The following is a 17,723-nucleotide window of genomic DNA, read 5'->3' as shown; positions in this document are numbered from 1 at the left end:
GTCCGAAATACTGTTGCACATCGTGGTCGACGGGGGAACCTCCCTCTCGACACATCTAGGTTTGAAGAAGGACTGTACTATTTTAAAGGTTTCTTTGCTTGAATGTTCTGCTTGCTGTATGGAATCAGCATAGAACTGTTTTTTTGCCTTTCTAAAAGCTTTATGCAGTTTTTTGGATGCGTCCTTGTATCGGGCTTTTTCTAGGGGTCCGTAATTTAACCTCCAAAGCCTCTCCAACCTTTTACAGTCGGTCTTCTGTATTCTAAGGTCCTGAGAGAACCAGGGAGCGGAAGGGGAATCTCGTTTGCATATTGCATGTATTGCCGGTGCAATGGAAGACACCATATTCCCAACCCAATCATTGAGTAGCCGTGCGTCAGTGTCGGCATTAAAGGTAAGGGTAGGAGTATTCTGGGCCAGAACTGGTCCCATAGTAACAGGGATTAGTTTCTTCCATTGTCTCTTCATAAAAGAGCATTTGCTTGTCCCAGGTCTATCAGCCGCTAGCTTTAGTTGAAATGGAATCAGAGAGTGGTCTGACCATACCAGCGGTAACGGTGGATCTGCCGCCGCATTGTTAATATTGGAGAATATTAGGTCAAGCGTGTGGCCTGCTCTGTGCGTGGGGCCCACGTTTATAAGTCTCAAATTGGCTGTATTTAATGTTGACCTCAGTATTTCTGCAGGGACACATTCCTCCCTGTCCATATGAATATTAAAGTCTCCAACGATGAGAAATTGAGGATGAAGGAGGGAGCTCTGGATGATGGTATCCATCAAAGTAGTCAGGTTGGGATCCTCCCCACCAGGAGGGTGGTATATGACTAGTCCCGCTAGGGATAGCTGATATCCCACCTGAAAGCAGAAGTGAAGTCCCTCTAGTCCCTGAATAAGAGTAGGGGCGGAGGAGCTTAGTGTGAGCTGCTCTTTGAATATGACAGCCCCCCCCCCCCTTTTTGCGCCTATCCGGTTGGCAAAGCATATTTTATACCCAGAGGGTACTGCCAGCGCGATGGAGGTCAAATTATCCTCGTTGAGCCAAGTTTCTATTAGAAACAGCGCATCCCACTGATGCTCTTCCAGTAGCAGCCAGATGTCGCCTGCATGTTTAGCAAGAGATCTACAATTCAGCAGGCCCGCTCTAAAATCCCTGCTAATCGGTGGCTTGGGGTTAGTAAGCCCCTCCATTCTCATGCCGTCCAACGCTCTTAGTAGTATCCCGCATACCCCACAGTTCTGAGGGAGGGTGGTATTTCCAAGGTCGATCCTATGAGCGCAGGCATCAGCCATGTTAAGAGACCACAGATTTTCCCGCGACCACACAATTCTTCCCTTATATGCATCTTCACCGACAGCATGTCTGGCCCCGGCCGCGGTCTGGTCGCGGACGGGCGCAGACGGGCTCGCCTTAGGCGCGCCCGCTGCGCGTCCGGATGATGCACATGTTAAATAGGAAGTGAGTATGATGGGGGTGTGTGGCCAGATGGTAGTGGGCGTGGCCTGTGTGTCCCGGGGGATGGCGGCAACATGATCAAGATTCCCGCGGCAGCGTTCTACACCGCTGCCCGGTAGTGCCCAAGGGAGAGTGAGGTAGGTTTCGTTTTAAAATCACAAAAATACAATCACATTTTTAAAATGCTGCAATGCGACTCTCCCGGCTTCCGCCTCAGGAGGTCAAAGTGTTCTGTGTCGCGCTAGTGAATCAGCGCGCTTTAAATACCCAGATAGCGGGGGGGGCGTGGCCAGGTGGTAGTGGGCGTGGCCTGTGTGTCCCGGGGGATGGCGGCAACACGATCAAGATTCCTGCGGCAGCGTTCTAAACCGCTGCGCGGTAGTGCCCAAGGGAGAGTGAGGTAGGTTTTGTTTTAAAATCACAAAAATACAATCAAATTTTTAAAATGCTGCGATGCGACTCTCCCGGCTTCCGCCTCAGGAGGCCATCAAGCACTTCTCTGTACTCCCTGTGTCAAACTGGCACGCACGGGAGGCAAAGCTTTCTCCCGTCTAGCCCCCCGCTACTGGAACCAACTCCCCATACAGATACGCCAGTGCACACATTTTTTAGCCTTCAGGAAACTTCTGAAAACTGAATTGTTCTAGTACTCTTTGGTATGGCCACGACAGTCTCAGCGCAGAGATACCCCGCACGGGGTGATTCAGGCTCTATATAAGTCACATTAAAATATATATGTATATATAATGTAATATACCCCCTCGGAGGAACTGGGTTTTCTCGTCGAAGACAGATTCAAAACACTGCGACCGCAAACACTACAGCAGCGGAAACTAAACGAGGAGCAAAAAACAAAAAAACGCAGTGCAAGGCGGAAACTCAGCAAGCAGAGGTTCATCAAAGAGAGGCAGGGGAAAGAAATGGCAATGATAACAGCCGCGTTAGATCAACCTATGGAATCTCCTATTGAACCCACAACCATTTGTAGTTCCGGCATGAACCAGTTGGCATTTAGTGCAACTAATGTTTCAACAAAGCTTGATGAAAACACTGTGATCAATTTGTCTGACACCATCTTGGATAAAGCAGAACTTCAATTACTTTCTTTAAGTCTTTCAAGCTGAAACTCAAAAAACATTTTAAACTATCTAATGCTCACGAGAAGGCTTCAAAGATTGTAGCAAATACTCAACCATCCAGTGTGTTTCAAGTATCGGACACCAGAGCTTTGCAAGTTGCTCAGGAGTTGGCTCTCGAAGAAGACATTGTAACAGGCACTACCCAACAAAATCTCTCAGACATGGGTATCACAACTAATCAACCATGTGCCTCCAAATTCAAACCCCCGTCTACGTTTTATCCCATAATGCCTAAAGACAACATAGATGCATTTGGGGACATAGTGGTGGAGGATCTGAAGAAATTGCAATATACTATCTCACGGAGAGACAAACGCATTAGATATGTGGAGAAACCATACAGTACCCTAATGAAAAAACTAAGGAGCAACTCCAATCTAATTATAAATAAGGCCGACAAAGGAGGCAACACTGTCATCTGGCCACGCTCACTATATATGAATGAAGCAGAAAGACATTTGAGTGATGAAGCTTGTTATAGAAAAGGCAATTTTATCGACATTTTGCGTTTGAAGGACACAGTCCATAAAGAACTGAATCAATGGAAGCGTGAGGGATTACTCAGCAAACAAGAACATGCTTTTCTGAAAAATGATTTTCCAATTACACCTTTTTCTATCTGATCCTCAAGATCCACAAACAAACTACACCGGTCCCTGGTTGTCCTATAATTTCAGCTCAGGGCAGCTTATTGGAATCCATCTCACGCTATGTGGATCATTTCCTTCATGAATGTGGAAGCCCTGCCATCGTTCATCAAATATACTGGCCATTTTCTTTCTAAAATCAATGACATTGCCTGGGAAAGTGAATTTGTGTTGATAGCCCTTGACATAGATTCACTATGCACAAGTATAGCCCATGAGGATGGACTGAATGCTATTAAGTTCTATTTGGGGAAACGCAATATTGCGTTTAATCAACACAGTAAAATGTTATTGAAAATGTTGGATTTATGCCTCAACAATAATTATTTTCTGTTTGATAGGGAAATCTACCAGCAGTTGAGAGGGGTGGCGATGGGGGCATGCTTCTCCCCTACCTATGCATGTTTACATGTAGGGTGGTGGGAGGAGCATGTCCTCATGGGTCCACTCGCGAATTTGTTCCCCAATAACATAACATAGCATATTTCTGGCGCTTCATCGATGACATCTGTATGATTTGGAGGGGTTTGGTTGCTTCGGCTACTGAGTTTGTCAAAAGAATTAATGACAACCATCTTAATTTAAAATTCACATCCCAAATCAGCACTACCATGATTCAATTTTTGGATGTTGAGATCTTTATTCTGGATGGTAAACTACAAACCCGACTCCACAGAAAGCCTACGGCAGGCAATTCCATTTTGCATGCCGACAGTTCGCATCCAGGTTATCTGGTTAGAAGTATCCCTTATGGGGAATTTCTGCGGATACGTAGAATTTGCAGTTCCAAATCAGATTTGGATAAATGCCAGAGAGAGGCCTTTCTAAGATTTTGTGCGAGAGGTTATCAGGTACCCTTGTTACAGGAGGCTATGAATAGGGCGAATAATTTGAATCGTGATGAATATCTCACTTCCATTAGCACCAGCAGGAGGCAAGATGTGCAAGAGTTGACAGGGGAAGCCCTTGATAAGGTTAGTTTAATCACTACCTTCAATAGGGAAGAAAGGAAGGTGAGGGGGATATTGAAAAAGCATTGGCCCCTATTGAAAACTGATATCAGTGTGGCACCTCTGTTACCGGACGAACCATCTATAGTCTTCAGAAGAGCACCCTCAATGAGGGAGGCATTGGTTAAATCAAGCCCTGAAGTTATAGTGAAGAAAAACTGGTTGTCTGACAAATCTGGATTTTTTAAATGTATCTCATGCAGAGCGTGTAAGTTTGGTATGAACACCAAGGAATACTACTCTGCATTTGATCTTTTACCTATTCAGATCAAAGATCATTTCACTTGCCGCACTGACTTTGTGGTTTATGTGCTTCAGTGTACATGTGGGCTCAAATACATTGGGAGCACCAAACTACAGGCTTTCTATCGTACCCTTCAACATCTAAGGGCGATCGGCAACTCGGATGATAATTATCCAGTTGCCCGGCACTTTGGCTTGGTCCACAACAAAAACCTCAATGATCTCAAATACTTCATTATTGATGCAGTGCCCAAAAACATCAGGGGAGGTAACAGAGAGAAGATTTTAAGGCAACTTGAAAGCAAATATATTCTGCTTTTAGATACTAGGATTCCTAACGGATTGAACACAGGGGAGGACTTGCATTGTTTTTTATAATTATGGGTGTTTAGAAGGGTGGCAGACTTCTAGCACTTAGTTTTGTTCCCCTCATGCTTTGTTTTCCGTTGGAGGCCAGTTGTAACCATGGTTTACTATAAGTTTGGTATTTTGGTCAGCAATGTAGGCCTACAGTGATCTTGATCTCTGTTATATCTAGATCGATATCCATTTTATACACAATCTTGTGTTGTTAATGCAATTTCGCACTGTGTCGTATGCTTTTCCATTATGTTAAAGTATTGGTCAAATCATAGTAGAGCTTCAGCAATAATCCTAATGGAATCAAGGGTAATGGGCACTATGCCATAAGTTCCTTTTGTGAAAAGTATCCAATTATAAACTGTCACTATTATGAGTTATTGTCATTCCCAAATTAATTATGTGTGCTGTTAGTTCTATTGCTTACATTCTAGTGTAATACATGTAATCTTTATTAATTAGGATCAACATGCATTCATATATCGCTTCCCCAATTATATTGGCAACTGGTAATTATTAACTATAGAAGGGAGTTAGTTACTCTTCCTCTCATGAATCCTGGTTGTCCTCGCACTTTGCACTTCGCACTTTCAGCACTTTTCTTAATGAAGTTTTGGGCAATACACTTTTTTCTGTTGGTCGTTTTTGTTACCATTCTAGTTGCATATATTGCTTCAAACAGATTTATTCGTAATTATGAATTACCTACTATTCATGACTTATGATGATAAAATAGAATCGATACGTTGATTAATGTTGTCAAGAGTAACTGTAAATAATGAAGTTTGATAGTTTTAGTAACACTGAAAACATTACCCTAGGGATTCATCCTGTTAGTATTTTTTCCAGGGTTAAATGTATATATATATTTTCCTCAGTGTTTTTTCATGGTCTATGAATTGGTAACGTCCCCCAATGTAAAGTGTTTAAACACCAGTATTGGTTCCTCGAGTCATGTGATCAAGGCTACTGTGACGTAGCCGAAACGCGTCATGCTGGCGTCAAGGGGTCAATAAACCACCTCGAAATACAATCTATGCGCTGTGGAGTGGTTTGTACCTGTCTTTTTTTGCTGGAATTGTTATCAGAAAGGGAAGTGGAGCAGGAGCGAGAATTGGATAAGATAATAAATATATATATATATATATATACACATATACACACACACACACACACACACACATTTTATCGACTTTAGAAGGCTGAAAGTCTGAGCCAGAAGTCATATGTCAACTGCCAGTGACAGAAGGATCTGTGCAATTGGCGGTATCAAGCTATCATCTGTCCCAGCAACTCACAGTAACTTAAGTGTGTGCTTTCTGGGCATAGTGACCGATGACCCAGCACAGCAATTGATGTCTGTGCTGTTTGGGAACAGTGACGGATGACCTTCCACAGTAAATGATCTGTGTGCTCTCTGGGCACAATGACTGATGGTCTAGCACCGTAAGGGATGGATGTGTGTGCTTTCTTGGCACAATGACTGATGGGCTGGCACAGCAATGGATGGGTGTGTCTGCTCTCCGGGCATAAAGACAAAGGCTGGCACAGCGACGGATGTGTGGGGTCTCTCTAGGCACACTCTGTTGTGGCCCAGCACAGGAACTGGTGTATGTGTGCTCTTTGGGCATACTGACTGGTTGCCCAACACGACAAAGGATGTGTGTGCTCTCGGAGCACAGTGACTAGTGGCTCGGCACAGCAATGAATATATGTGCTCTCCAGGTGCAGTGACCAATGGCCCAGCACAGTAACGGATGTGTATGCTCTCTGGAAAAGAGTGGCCCAGCATAGCAGTTTAAGTGTGTGCTCTGTGGGCGCAGTGTCTGGTGGCCCAGCGCAGCAACTAAAGTATGTCCTCTCTGGGCACAGTATCTGGTGGCCCAGCGCAGCAATTGATGTGTGTGATCTCTAACCATAGTGACTTGTGGCCTAGCACATCAACTGGTGTCTGTGCTCATTGGGCACAGTGACTGCTGGACTGCCACAGTAACTGACATTTGTGCTCTCTGGGCCTACTGACCAATGGCGTAGAACAAGAACTGATGGCCCAGCACAGGGGCTAATATGTGTTTTTTTGGGCACAGTGCCTGGTGACTCAACACAGCAATTAAATGGGTGCTGTCTGGGAACCGTGACTAATTGTCCAGCACAATAACTGTTTGCATGCTTTCTAGCCGGAGGAACTGTGGCCCAGCACAGTAACGGATGTGTGTGCTCTCTGGACATAGTGAGAGAGGGCCCAGCCAAGCAACTGATGTGTGTGCTGTCTGGGCACTGTAGCACCTGTACCAACTAAGGTACTACTGTTCATGCTTTCTCGGTATATTACTCAGTGGGCACTGTAACATATGGTTCAACACCGTATCTAATTTTGGTGCTCCTAGGACAGAGTAACGCCAAATAGCAAAGAGTGGCACAAGAAATCTGACTACCTTATTCTGTTTCATGCTGATTCTGACGGGCATATTTTTCTACAATATAATCTACGGTAAATCTCCAGTAAGTAAATGTATCATGGATGCAACTTCATGTGACCCAGGAGCTCTAAATGTACGTATTTGTAGCGGGGCAAAGAAATCCTCCTATCCACTTCATTTCTTCTCTGCTACAAAGCTGTTCTGCTAAACAGCATTGTTTGACTCCGTACAAGTCAATAACAGTAAGCTTGTCTGATGTATTTTCAGCTGCTAAATAGTAACGCACATGTTGAAGTTTTGAGATGATTTCAGGAGCCTCCCTTCAGATTTGTCTCTAAATCGGCAGAACTGTGCCAAAAAAAGATGAAAAATGTGTATTAAATGCACAACTTACCATATTTTCCTCAAGACTTTCTCGGGAGGCCAGACCTCTCAATCGTCTCAAACTTGGATGCTCTCCCACGTAGTTGCTTATCTCATCACTCATAGGCAAACACAACCAAAAGTGCACACATAGTTTATTGTTGTGTTTCCGATTCATGGTATCAGAAATGCCAATAAACATCCTTATAAAAAATTTCAATATACTCTCCTTCAAAGAAAGAAAAAGTATGCACACACACATTGAAATAGCACACAAAGAGAAAAACAAACATTTGCAATGCAATAGGTCTCGCATTTACGCAAGTTTGAGCTATTGACATTGCAAATAACAATGCCTTTTATTTGTGTTTTCGTTTTTAAAACATAAATAAAAGGCATTGTCATTTAAAATACCAATAGCTTAAACTCGCGTGAATGCGAGACCCATTGAACTGCAAATGCTTGTTTAAGTCAGTGGATATCCCTCTAGTTCCTGGGAGATTTTAAGTAGCAGTATGGCGAGATTAAACGGTCACGCAACAGACCATTACCAAAGTTTCAGCTTTTTAGGTTTCGTCCTGGCGTTGCAACTGCATAGCAGTTGCTCCGCCCAGGCGAAATCTAATGTTATCTCTATACTGGGGACTTGAAACCGCCCCTTCTTCCATTGGCTAGCTCCATAAATGGAGGCTAGCCATTGGAAGAGATCGGCTGTCAGTCACGTTTTCCCGTGAAAACGCGATTCGGGGTCGTTTCTGGGTCTTTTTTTAAGCCCCGCCCCTTGTTGCCGTGTGTCCCGGGCCGCGCTGTGATTGGCTGCAGGCCCGGGACACCCACGTGACGTCATTTCCCGGGCCGCGCTGTGATTGGCTGCCGGCCCGGGACACCCCCGTGATGTCATTCCCCGGCCGCGCCGTGATTGGCTGCCGGCCCGGGACCTGACTTGTTATTATTTTGGGATAGACCTTCTACCGCTTATTGCAGGTTGGCGCTGGTACCGTCCTTTCCCATTAAGAGCTCCTGTAAGCACGAGCGCCCTCTGCATGACGAGGCGCTCTGGGCCTGCGCTCAGCTTGCTATTGACTTTGGCTCCGTGTTACGACAGTGCGAAGGGGCTGTCATTGATGGAACGGGCTAATAAGGCGCACTGGCTGCAAACAGTGAAAGCTGGCGCATGCCCTGGGCCTCGCGCATCTCGAGCAGGGTCGGGCTGCCCTGCAAACAGCGCCTTGACTTTTCTCATTAAGGATTCGACCTGTTTATTGAATCTGGTAATGTCTGCAAACAAGCTTTCCAGGGATTAAAAGAGGGAGGGGGGAGGGAGCGGGCGCGGGCCTCCAGCGAGCGAGGGGCCCTCGCTTTCCTACCCGTAGGGCACTGTCACTCACTACCTCTTTTACACTCATTAGCAATTGTGCAGGGAGGCGCTTGCTGCCCAGGGGTCGGACTGGGGGCCCAAAATCAGTCCTGGTCCTGAAGAGACTATTCAAAGCAGCCCCGCTTCGTATCTCTCTCGCTTTCTCTTTTAATTCTCTCTCTCTCTGTCTCTCTTCCTGTCTCAGACACTCTCTCTCTCTCTTTTTCTCTCTGCCCCTCTCTCTCCCTCCTGTGTGCCGCCCGCCCGGTGCCTCACATCTTAGAACGCAGCCACCCCGATTCGTTCAACAACTGAGCAGCAAGAGCTGCAGCCCCCCGGAAATGCCCATTGGGACGAATAGTCAGTCCTACTCTGCATGTGGGGATTCCTGCTGCCTTTGAATGAGTATGTTTTGCCATGTATTAGTACAAAAAAGCATGCGGTGCACATAGGACACGTCTGGCCCTCCCTGTGGGTAACATCCTTGGCAGCTACTTGCCATTACATTGCTTGATAATATCCGGTCCACCCACACTGCCCTCTGCTGGCCAGTGTGCGTCGTGCAGGGAAAAGTGCCTCTGCTATAGCAGTAGCGCTGGAATTAGAGCATCTGGGCTTCTCGGAGCTTTGTAGCATCGTATGTAAGCCATTCATTTTCCGCGCAAGACACTTATTAACGTTCAGGGCGAGGCACTCTGTAAATGTAAAGAAAACACAAGCAAGTTACTCGGACAGTGTTTTTAAAAGTACTGTTTAACACCTGTCCTCGGCGCCCTTCCCTGTCTGCTCCTGCGCATCGCTTTCCTTTCTGCATCAGATCTGGAAGCGGCGAGGTGACGGTCTCTGCAGGATGCCAACATCCCACCTTTAATCCTCAAAAATGATTGTTTGCAAATATGCCCCAATCTCAGTGTGGGGGAAGAAATCCTTTTTTGAGCGCTGTGTGCCCTCCAGTTAGATGGCGAGGCATTCCCACCGGCGCAGCAAAACATAAAATTCGTTCTCCTCAAACAGTAATCAGCAATTTTTCCCAGAGCAAATATTATGTTTCCCTTGCATCTGTTTATTAATTGCTTTTCACAGCTTGAAATCACATTAGAACTTCATAACCCCCCCTTGTCTGCCTGAAATAACCACACACGCTGCTGCCCTGTGACAGCGTCACTCGAGAGATTGTAACAGCTGGGCACGGTGGCTCAGCTGCGCAAACACGCGCCGTGGCTGGGGAAGGCATCTCACAAATGCCAATATATTCATTCACAGCAAAAGCAAAAAAATCAGATTTTACAACTGCCCCATGCTGCGAAAACGTACCCCCTTTGCTAAAAGCTTGATTGCTCATAGAAGGTCCCATCGGGGAGGAGGCGCTGTGTCACGATAGTATGGATCATACGCTCCTTACCCAGCATTCTTCTGGCACTAGCAGGGCAGGCTGCTGCCCCAAGCAGCCCTCATAGCAGGCCATGGAGAGCATTAGCGGGCACAGTTACCACTGGTCTGATAACACGGCAGGTAACAGTGCATGCAATATTACAAATAGAAGGCGGTGTTTCTGCCCCTCTGCCTGGACGCTGTGAATTTTCATGTCTACGATGGGGAATAACATGGAAAAGTTGTATTCATTTACCATTTTGAATTCTAGCCAATTTTATGGACATCATGCAACCCACTTTTTTTCAAATGGATATATCGCCAGATATATTGTTGAAGGCAAAAATGGGAGATTTTGTCTAAAATTAGGATTAACGCCCATTTTGGAACTAATTTTAAACCACAGACACTTGAGTGGACAGAATAAGGAGCTTGTGAGTGATGGCTCAGTGGGTTTGTTTTGGTGGGGATTCCAATGCCGAAGGCAGAACGAGGCAGATCTGCCCCTAGGTTCTTTATTCATGGGTGGCATGCAGGAAAGCACCATAGGTTAGTGGAAGATGGAGAGACGGGTGTCAGGAAAGTTGTGTCCTTTGAGTGAGAGACACTCTTGAGGGCAATGTGGGCGATGACAGCGAGACGGGGATTTATTTTATATATATAAATATTGAGGAAGGTGTGATTCTTTCCGACACAGCTACCCCATTTTTAGAGTTGACTTGTGACATCACAGTTACACGTGCTGAATGCAGCAGTGATAAAAACAAGCATTTGCAGAGCAAATAGGTCGCATCTTGATGACCTATTGGCCTGTACAATGGTTTTTAACCACGATGCACAGTATCCCGATGCTGTACCACATGGATAAATTAAAACACAAACTTTTATGAGGCTGAAGTCATTTTGTGGGCACACACACTATGCATGCGTACACCAACAAAATGATGCAGCTACTTTTTAATTATTTTTAATTTCGAGTCGTATCAGTAACTAAAAACAAAACAAAATCTGTAAAAGTGTTTTTATTTAAATTTATTAAAGCAGGTGATGGGAGAGTAGGACGCAGAAGCAACACAGAAAGGTTGAGGGATACGGAAGTAACACATGGAAGGCTGGAGGACACGGAAGCCACAAAGTGATTGGAGGAGATGCAGCAACAACACAGGGGAGTGCAGGGATACATGAAAGCAACATGAGGGATTGCGTGAAGGATGCAGCACAGAGAAGCACATGGGGAAGCGCAACAAGGAGGGTGTGGAGCCCAAGGAACAGGCAGCAGCACAGGGGGATAAATGTACTAAGGAGATGGCCCAAAAACACATGTACTCTCTGTGAGTACTTAAACAAAAAGAAAAAAGTAGTTTCCTTGCATCAAGCACAGACACCAGGCAAGTTCACATAGTAAAGAGGCAAAGCTCCATGGGAGGGATAAACATAGGGTTATGAAGTTGGGACATGAATAAGAAGCAAGCAAATCAGAGTGACGAGGGAAAGCCAGTCAATAGTGAGAAATGGGCGGGCTCTAAGCCCTTCTATGTTCATGGTAATGCACAATATGCTCGCAACAGACCGCGCATGCATTGTTTAGTAAGCTTGACCCAATCATCTTCCCAAGCAAAACTCCAAACGGAATTAAAGGAATAAATAACTTCTCAAATTCTCCGGAACTTTCGTCGTATGAAATGTGTCAGTCATTAACGGATAAGGGAAGGAAATATTTGTTGTTAACTAGTGAGTTGCTGAGATCAGTACATGGATCTTTCTACATGTAACTACACATTTTAAAGAACATAACTGGCTTTGGACCTGACGTATTAAAAAGCTGAAAATATGTTTGAAAGAAATTACAAGCAGCCCATTGGGAGATTAATGTCTATTGTACTTTCCACATTTTTTTGCAGCAGGAACAGGACAGAATGGGGCCCAAATACTGAAAAGAGGGTAGTTGTGATATTGTGACCATGTAGTATGCTCTACCTCCACCCTCTGACTTGTCCCAAACCTCATTTTACTTCTATGATCTCCCAAATAACCATTTCTAGACTTTTCCCTCTTCTATCCTTCCTTTTTCATAGCTCTAACTTTTGCAAAGGCGAAACCGTTGCATTGTAAATGCTTGTTTCATGTTGTGTTGTGTTGTAGAATTTACATAGCGCTTACTACCCCTAAGTGGGGCACTGCAGCACTTGCCTACACGAGGAACACGCTACATTGTGTAGGGTGTGTGTTTAGAAGGATGGGGTCTTTGTTTGGATCACATGTTGGAAGTGCTTCCTTGTTTTGCTTGATGGTTAATTTGAGCCGGTGGTTTCTGGTGCTCGGCACCAGCACTTAATTGTCAGCACCGGCTCTAGTGACATTCCACTATATGGTGGCACTGTCTGACTAATTTGGAGATGAGCACAACAACTGTGTCTCTGTCGAATTGCATTGAAAATGAATCATACCAGCCTCTCGCACCATTATCATAGCTTTGTGTGGCCTGAAATAGTCTGAATTGTAATACTTGTAGGAGGGTAGGTGTTAGGTTGGTACGGTCATTGGCAGTGCTGGCTGGGTCAAAGCATGGTGCAGGCTGCAGTGGCCTTCCGAGAAAAGCCCTGGCACTTATTTGTTTTACGAGTTAAGTACTGGTGATGACCACCGATGTACAGATATCATGCTATGGAACGCAGCGTGCAGCATGAGTATCGTGAGAAGCGTTTTGTGTGGCTGTGGCCATTGCAGGGGCGTGGCTGGCCAGAGGCTGAGGTTGGGAAGCAATATGACTTTTTGGGTATGTCTGCCCTTTCCTTGTGTGTATAATGTACTGAGCTGCATGGGGTGGGATATGCGGACCAGGTTAATCGAGTGAAGAAATGAGTGTAATGTGTGTGCGCCTCTTATATAGGACAGGGATTTCCAAAGTCGGTCCTGGAGGGCCAGATCCATGCCAGATTTGTAAGATAGCTACATTTTATCTAAAAGGGATATGCTAAAAATCTGGCATGGATCCGGCCCTCCAGGACCGACGTTGGAAAACCCTGGTTTAGAAATTCACTCCTAAAACTCCAGTAAAAGGGAATTAATCTCATCCATGTGTTAAAATATATATACACTGATAAAAGGATTCCCACAAACTAAAATGCTACAGATATTGAAATGAGACAGAATGAGTCGCTTTTTATTACTAAAGGCACCAATAAAATATGGCTTTGTTACAGAAAGAAGTAGCAAGGAATAGTACAAGATTAGCCTGCTTGCATTTTGATGTTTAGAAATGTCTTTAAACTGTTCATTTATTTTTTTGTAAATGGTTAAAAATTATTGCACTGATGTTGCCATTATATTGATAGATTTAGTAAGATGACGTAGCTTTAGTGGTGAAAACAAAAGACAGACATTTGTAATACCACAAGTTGATGGATGCTTACAGTGATAAATATATGTGCCGTGCCCAAAGCACTAAGGGCAGTACCCTTCCTGAAATGATATAGTTTCCTAATTATTAATATTTTGAGAAATTATGTATTATTCATCTATTTCCTGGGACTTGATCATCAATGACAGCAAATAGCACCACACCTCTGTGCATATCTTCCTTTGTATCGAAGATGCTCACCCTTTTCTCTCTGCAGCCGCCTGGCGAGATTTCTTCCGTATGCGGTGTACTGCAGCCTAATGTTAGCTGTGGGAGTCTCTCGTATCTACATCTTGGCTCATTTTCCACATCAGGTCCTGGCTGGGATTGTGACTGGTGAGTAGATCAAAGCATCTCCCCATGTCTGGTATAGCAACTTTTAAAATGTTGCTTTGTACCTAAAAAGGGTTATCTGATTTGTTTTTTACTTTGTATTCTAGGTGGTGTTCTAGGCCATCTGTTGAGCAAAAACGTCCCAGATGAAAAGGAGTTTCGATTTTATGTGATCACCTCTATTGCCCTGCTTCTTGGAGCCGCCCTTTTGTACTGGAGTATGATTGGCTTAGGAATAGACCCCTCCTGGTGAGAATTTCTACTCAAAACTTAGTATCTTTAACCTCTCTCCCCAATCACAATTCACACTACTCCTAGCTCAATTCAATTTGGGATCTTTCTTCCCTACGCCCTAGCTGATTATCAATTGTCCAATTAGATAAAAGTAAGGCAGTTCCAGCTACATGCCCGCCGCTGCAGTCTTCCTATACCTTTCTCTGTTGTCTACAGCGGACCCAGCAGCCCTCCAATGGAAAATGTATATGCAAAACATTTCGCGTGGTTTGTGGTTGCACGTACCACTGCATGAATTTTCAGATCCTACAGTATTCTCTGAATCCGCAAAGTTTTTAATTGTTTCAGTGCGTTTTAGTACGAGATGACGCAGATGGCCTCTCAGTTTCCTGCTTTTCATTATCAGGTTCTTCCATAAGATAAAGCCACATTTCTTTACCCAGAGCACCATATTTTGTTGCAGCTTTGCTTGTGCCATGAACTACTAGAACTCTCATCTGTATTTCTTCCGGATATAATTGGACAGTAGTTGGCTGGCTGGCTGTACTGGCCATTACTTTCATCCTGCACCAAATCCTGGACAGCATCTTGTGCTTTTATTCCAGGACAAAATTAGCATCCCATTCTGAGTTAATGAGGCCAGAATAACCTGCAGATTCCTGCACAGAGAAAGTTCTTGGATGCACAGAAATTCTGCACAACCCTGAATATGGGAATTGGACTGCCCATGGATTGCGTCTCATCCCAGTATTGGATATTAAGGGTCTTGATCTCTTTCTTACCTTTATGGAAACCTCACCTAATGTCTTACCTCCCCTCCCCAACTGCTTTGTTACCACGTATTGACACTGCAGCCAGTCAAAATTGAGAAAAAAATAAAACTTTTCTGAAAATTAAAATTTTTATTTTAATAATCAATCAAAACTTAATTGATCACGCTTGAGTAACATTAAAGCACTTAATAAAACAGATATAACTATTAAAACATCACTCAAATCAAAAACATTACATTAGAGCAATACTCTTACAGATTTAAAAATCACTAATCAATAAAACTATTGGTTGGAAATCTATTGGACACACAGTGTTAACCTAATCTAGCTCCTTTCCGTATTTTTAAAATCTGCTAGATAAAGCAAGCCATTGCACAGAAAACCAAGGCGTTATACAATTGTTGCAGAAACAGTAGGGCCGGTCTACATTGCCTAAAATTGAACATTTTAAAAAGGGGAAGAACAACATGTCTTCTGAGTATATCATAAAAAGACGATACAATGTGTAAGTTCGATTGAGGAGAGATGACATCACAGGAATAGACCCTTCAATGAATAGCAGTTGTCAGGATAGCCCACCATTAATGGTAACAAATTAACCTGAAATCTGGTTAACACAAGTGCTATATGCTCTGAACTAGGGCTAAATAAAATCGCGGACCCCTGGGATAGTAACCATTGTGTAAGCCGCAACAGATGGCTTAACTCTGTCCTGCTCCCATCTATTTCTCTGAGCCTTCAACAGGCAAAGATGTTTAAGTTTGTCCTTGTTGATCATGTGGCAGGTTTCTGGTAAGTTAAAGAGGTCCGGGAGGCCGATCACTTCAGAACAGGATTTTACATAGCCCAACCAAGAAATCTCTTGGCATAGTCTCAGATCAAACAATCCCTTAGTATCCTTTTATTTAAAACTGTTTCATCTTGTGACCAGATGGAATCCCATATTAAAATTGGGGCCCGCTTAATCTTATCCGTGATGTATGGGGCACAACTCAGTGTGACAGATGTAGTTGGTAAAGCCTGGGGGAACCTCTAATAAATTCTTCATAAATGTGTTTTCCACCCGTTTTGTGTGTCAATCATACCTCAGATTGCTCCCTGCACCATAGGTTGGCACTGCCACACATTCATTAGTATAACTTGTTAACAAGTCCCTCACTGGTTTACCGTCCAATTTTTTCATGAAACGAAGTACGCCATTGATCAATTTCTCCATCAAATCCCGCTTCCCTATTTCACAGCATGACCTTCCATGTATAGTTATCGGATAAGACCTCCGGATGGGAGAATGAAGAAGATCCTGCTAGTTTAGACCTATTTATTAAAAAAAAAAAAGCAGGTTTTCTCTTTCAGGCTCCAAAGCCCATGGTGTATGTCATAGTCTCGTTGACTTTCAAAGCCAAATCAGACATGAATGAATATATAATTGTCAGTAAGTCCTTGCAGCCCTCTTCCCCGTTCTAGCGATCAAGACTGCATCATCAATGTAAAAAACAATGGAAAGAGGGCGCAAACCAATGAATGGCATGTCTCTCACCCACATCTTTAAAATTGTCTCCACACGAGTAGTGTACAGACAAAATAACAAGGGGGTTAAAACACACCCCTGCCTAACCCCTCTTTTCATCTTAAAACTATCCATGCATTCTCCATCTCTGCCAAATTGGACACAGGCATAGGAGTCGCTATAAAGCTGTCTAATCAAAGTAATAATACCATCCTCTATACCGAACTCCTCCATGGTTGACCACAGTTTCGAATGCAAAACACAATCCAACGCTGCAGAGAGGTCCATAAATGAGAGAAAAATTACACCCTTTTTTGCCACTGTGTATTTTCCAATTAATAAATTCAAATTCAAACATTGTTCTACCATGCAAAGCCCTTTTTAAAAACCACATTAGATATTAACATACTCTTTTTCCTAGAGCTTTGGTTCTAAAGCTGCAGTCATTCGGGTTTAAAAAGGAAAGTGTCAATTAAAAAAAAATTGTTTATTACATTTTGAACAAATTACAATGATAACATCATGCTAATAAGGCACTCAATTACAAAGCCATTCCCCAAATTGCATCCTTATTCCCACTGCATTTATTTCAACAGTTCCATTTACATAACCGCATTGTCCTCACTCAACTCCTGGTAACAAAAAGATCTACACTCGGCAGGCCCATCCCCACCTCCATCACAGAACCCCTTGTTTAAAAAAAGATGGCCTCTTCAATCCATAGCGGCTGCCACCCATTTTCATTGGCCCCAGACCTTATCAAATTTGCAGGGACAGCCCCTAGCTCAATAGGCCACCTTCTCTGCACTCATGCACATGGCAAGTTGAAGACCCATTCAGGCAGTATCAGAATCCCCCTCCCAATCCACATAGGGCATACCACCATCAGTGCCACAAAGCGTAAGAGAGTGTACCTATCCAGTGTCTATTCCCCCCCCCCCATATGCCCAGTATTAGCAATTGGGTGGGGAGTGTTAGGGGACAAAGTGTAAGACATCTAACTCTGTACCGCTGCCCACTATCTCTTAATGCCCGGGCACTCCCACCTGGTGTGAACCAGAGATCCTCTCTGGCTACACCGCGTGAGAAATTTGTCGTCATTCATCCTCCTCC

General features: G+C 44.1%; 1 protein-coding gene across 2 annotated transcripts in view; it reads left to right on the top strand.

The window, feature by feature from the left end:
• Positions 1–17,723, top strand: part of G6PC3 (glucose-6-phosphatase catalytic subunit 3) — a 72,709-nt gene that overhangs the window by 46,316 nt on the left and 8,670 nt on the right. For both annotated transcript variants that reach the window (XM_078645228.1, XM_078645229.1), the window contains 2 exons: positions 13,981–14,099; positions 14,204–14,345. In XM_078645228.1, the coding sequence (XP_078501354.1) occupies positions 13,981–14,099; positions 14,204–14,345 (261 nt within the window). The remainder of the gene's footprint in view (positions 1–13,980; positions 14,100–14,203; positions 14,346–17,723) is intronic.

Source organism: Lissotriton helveticus, chromosome 5_1 (genome assembly GCF_964261635.1).
Source record: "Lissotriton helveticus chromosome 5_1, aLisHel1.1, whole genome shotgun sequence".
Taxonomy (NCBI): Eukaryota; Metazoa; Chordata; class Amphibia; order Caudata; family Salamandridae; genus Lissotriton; species Lissotriton helveticus.
This window is presented reverse-complemented; position numbering and strand designations above follow the sequence as displayed.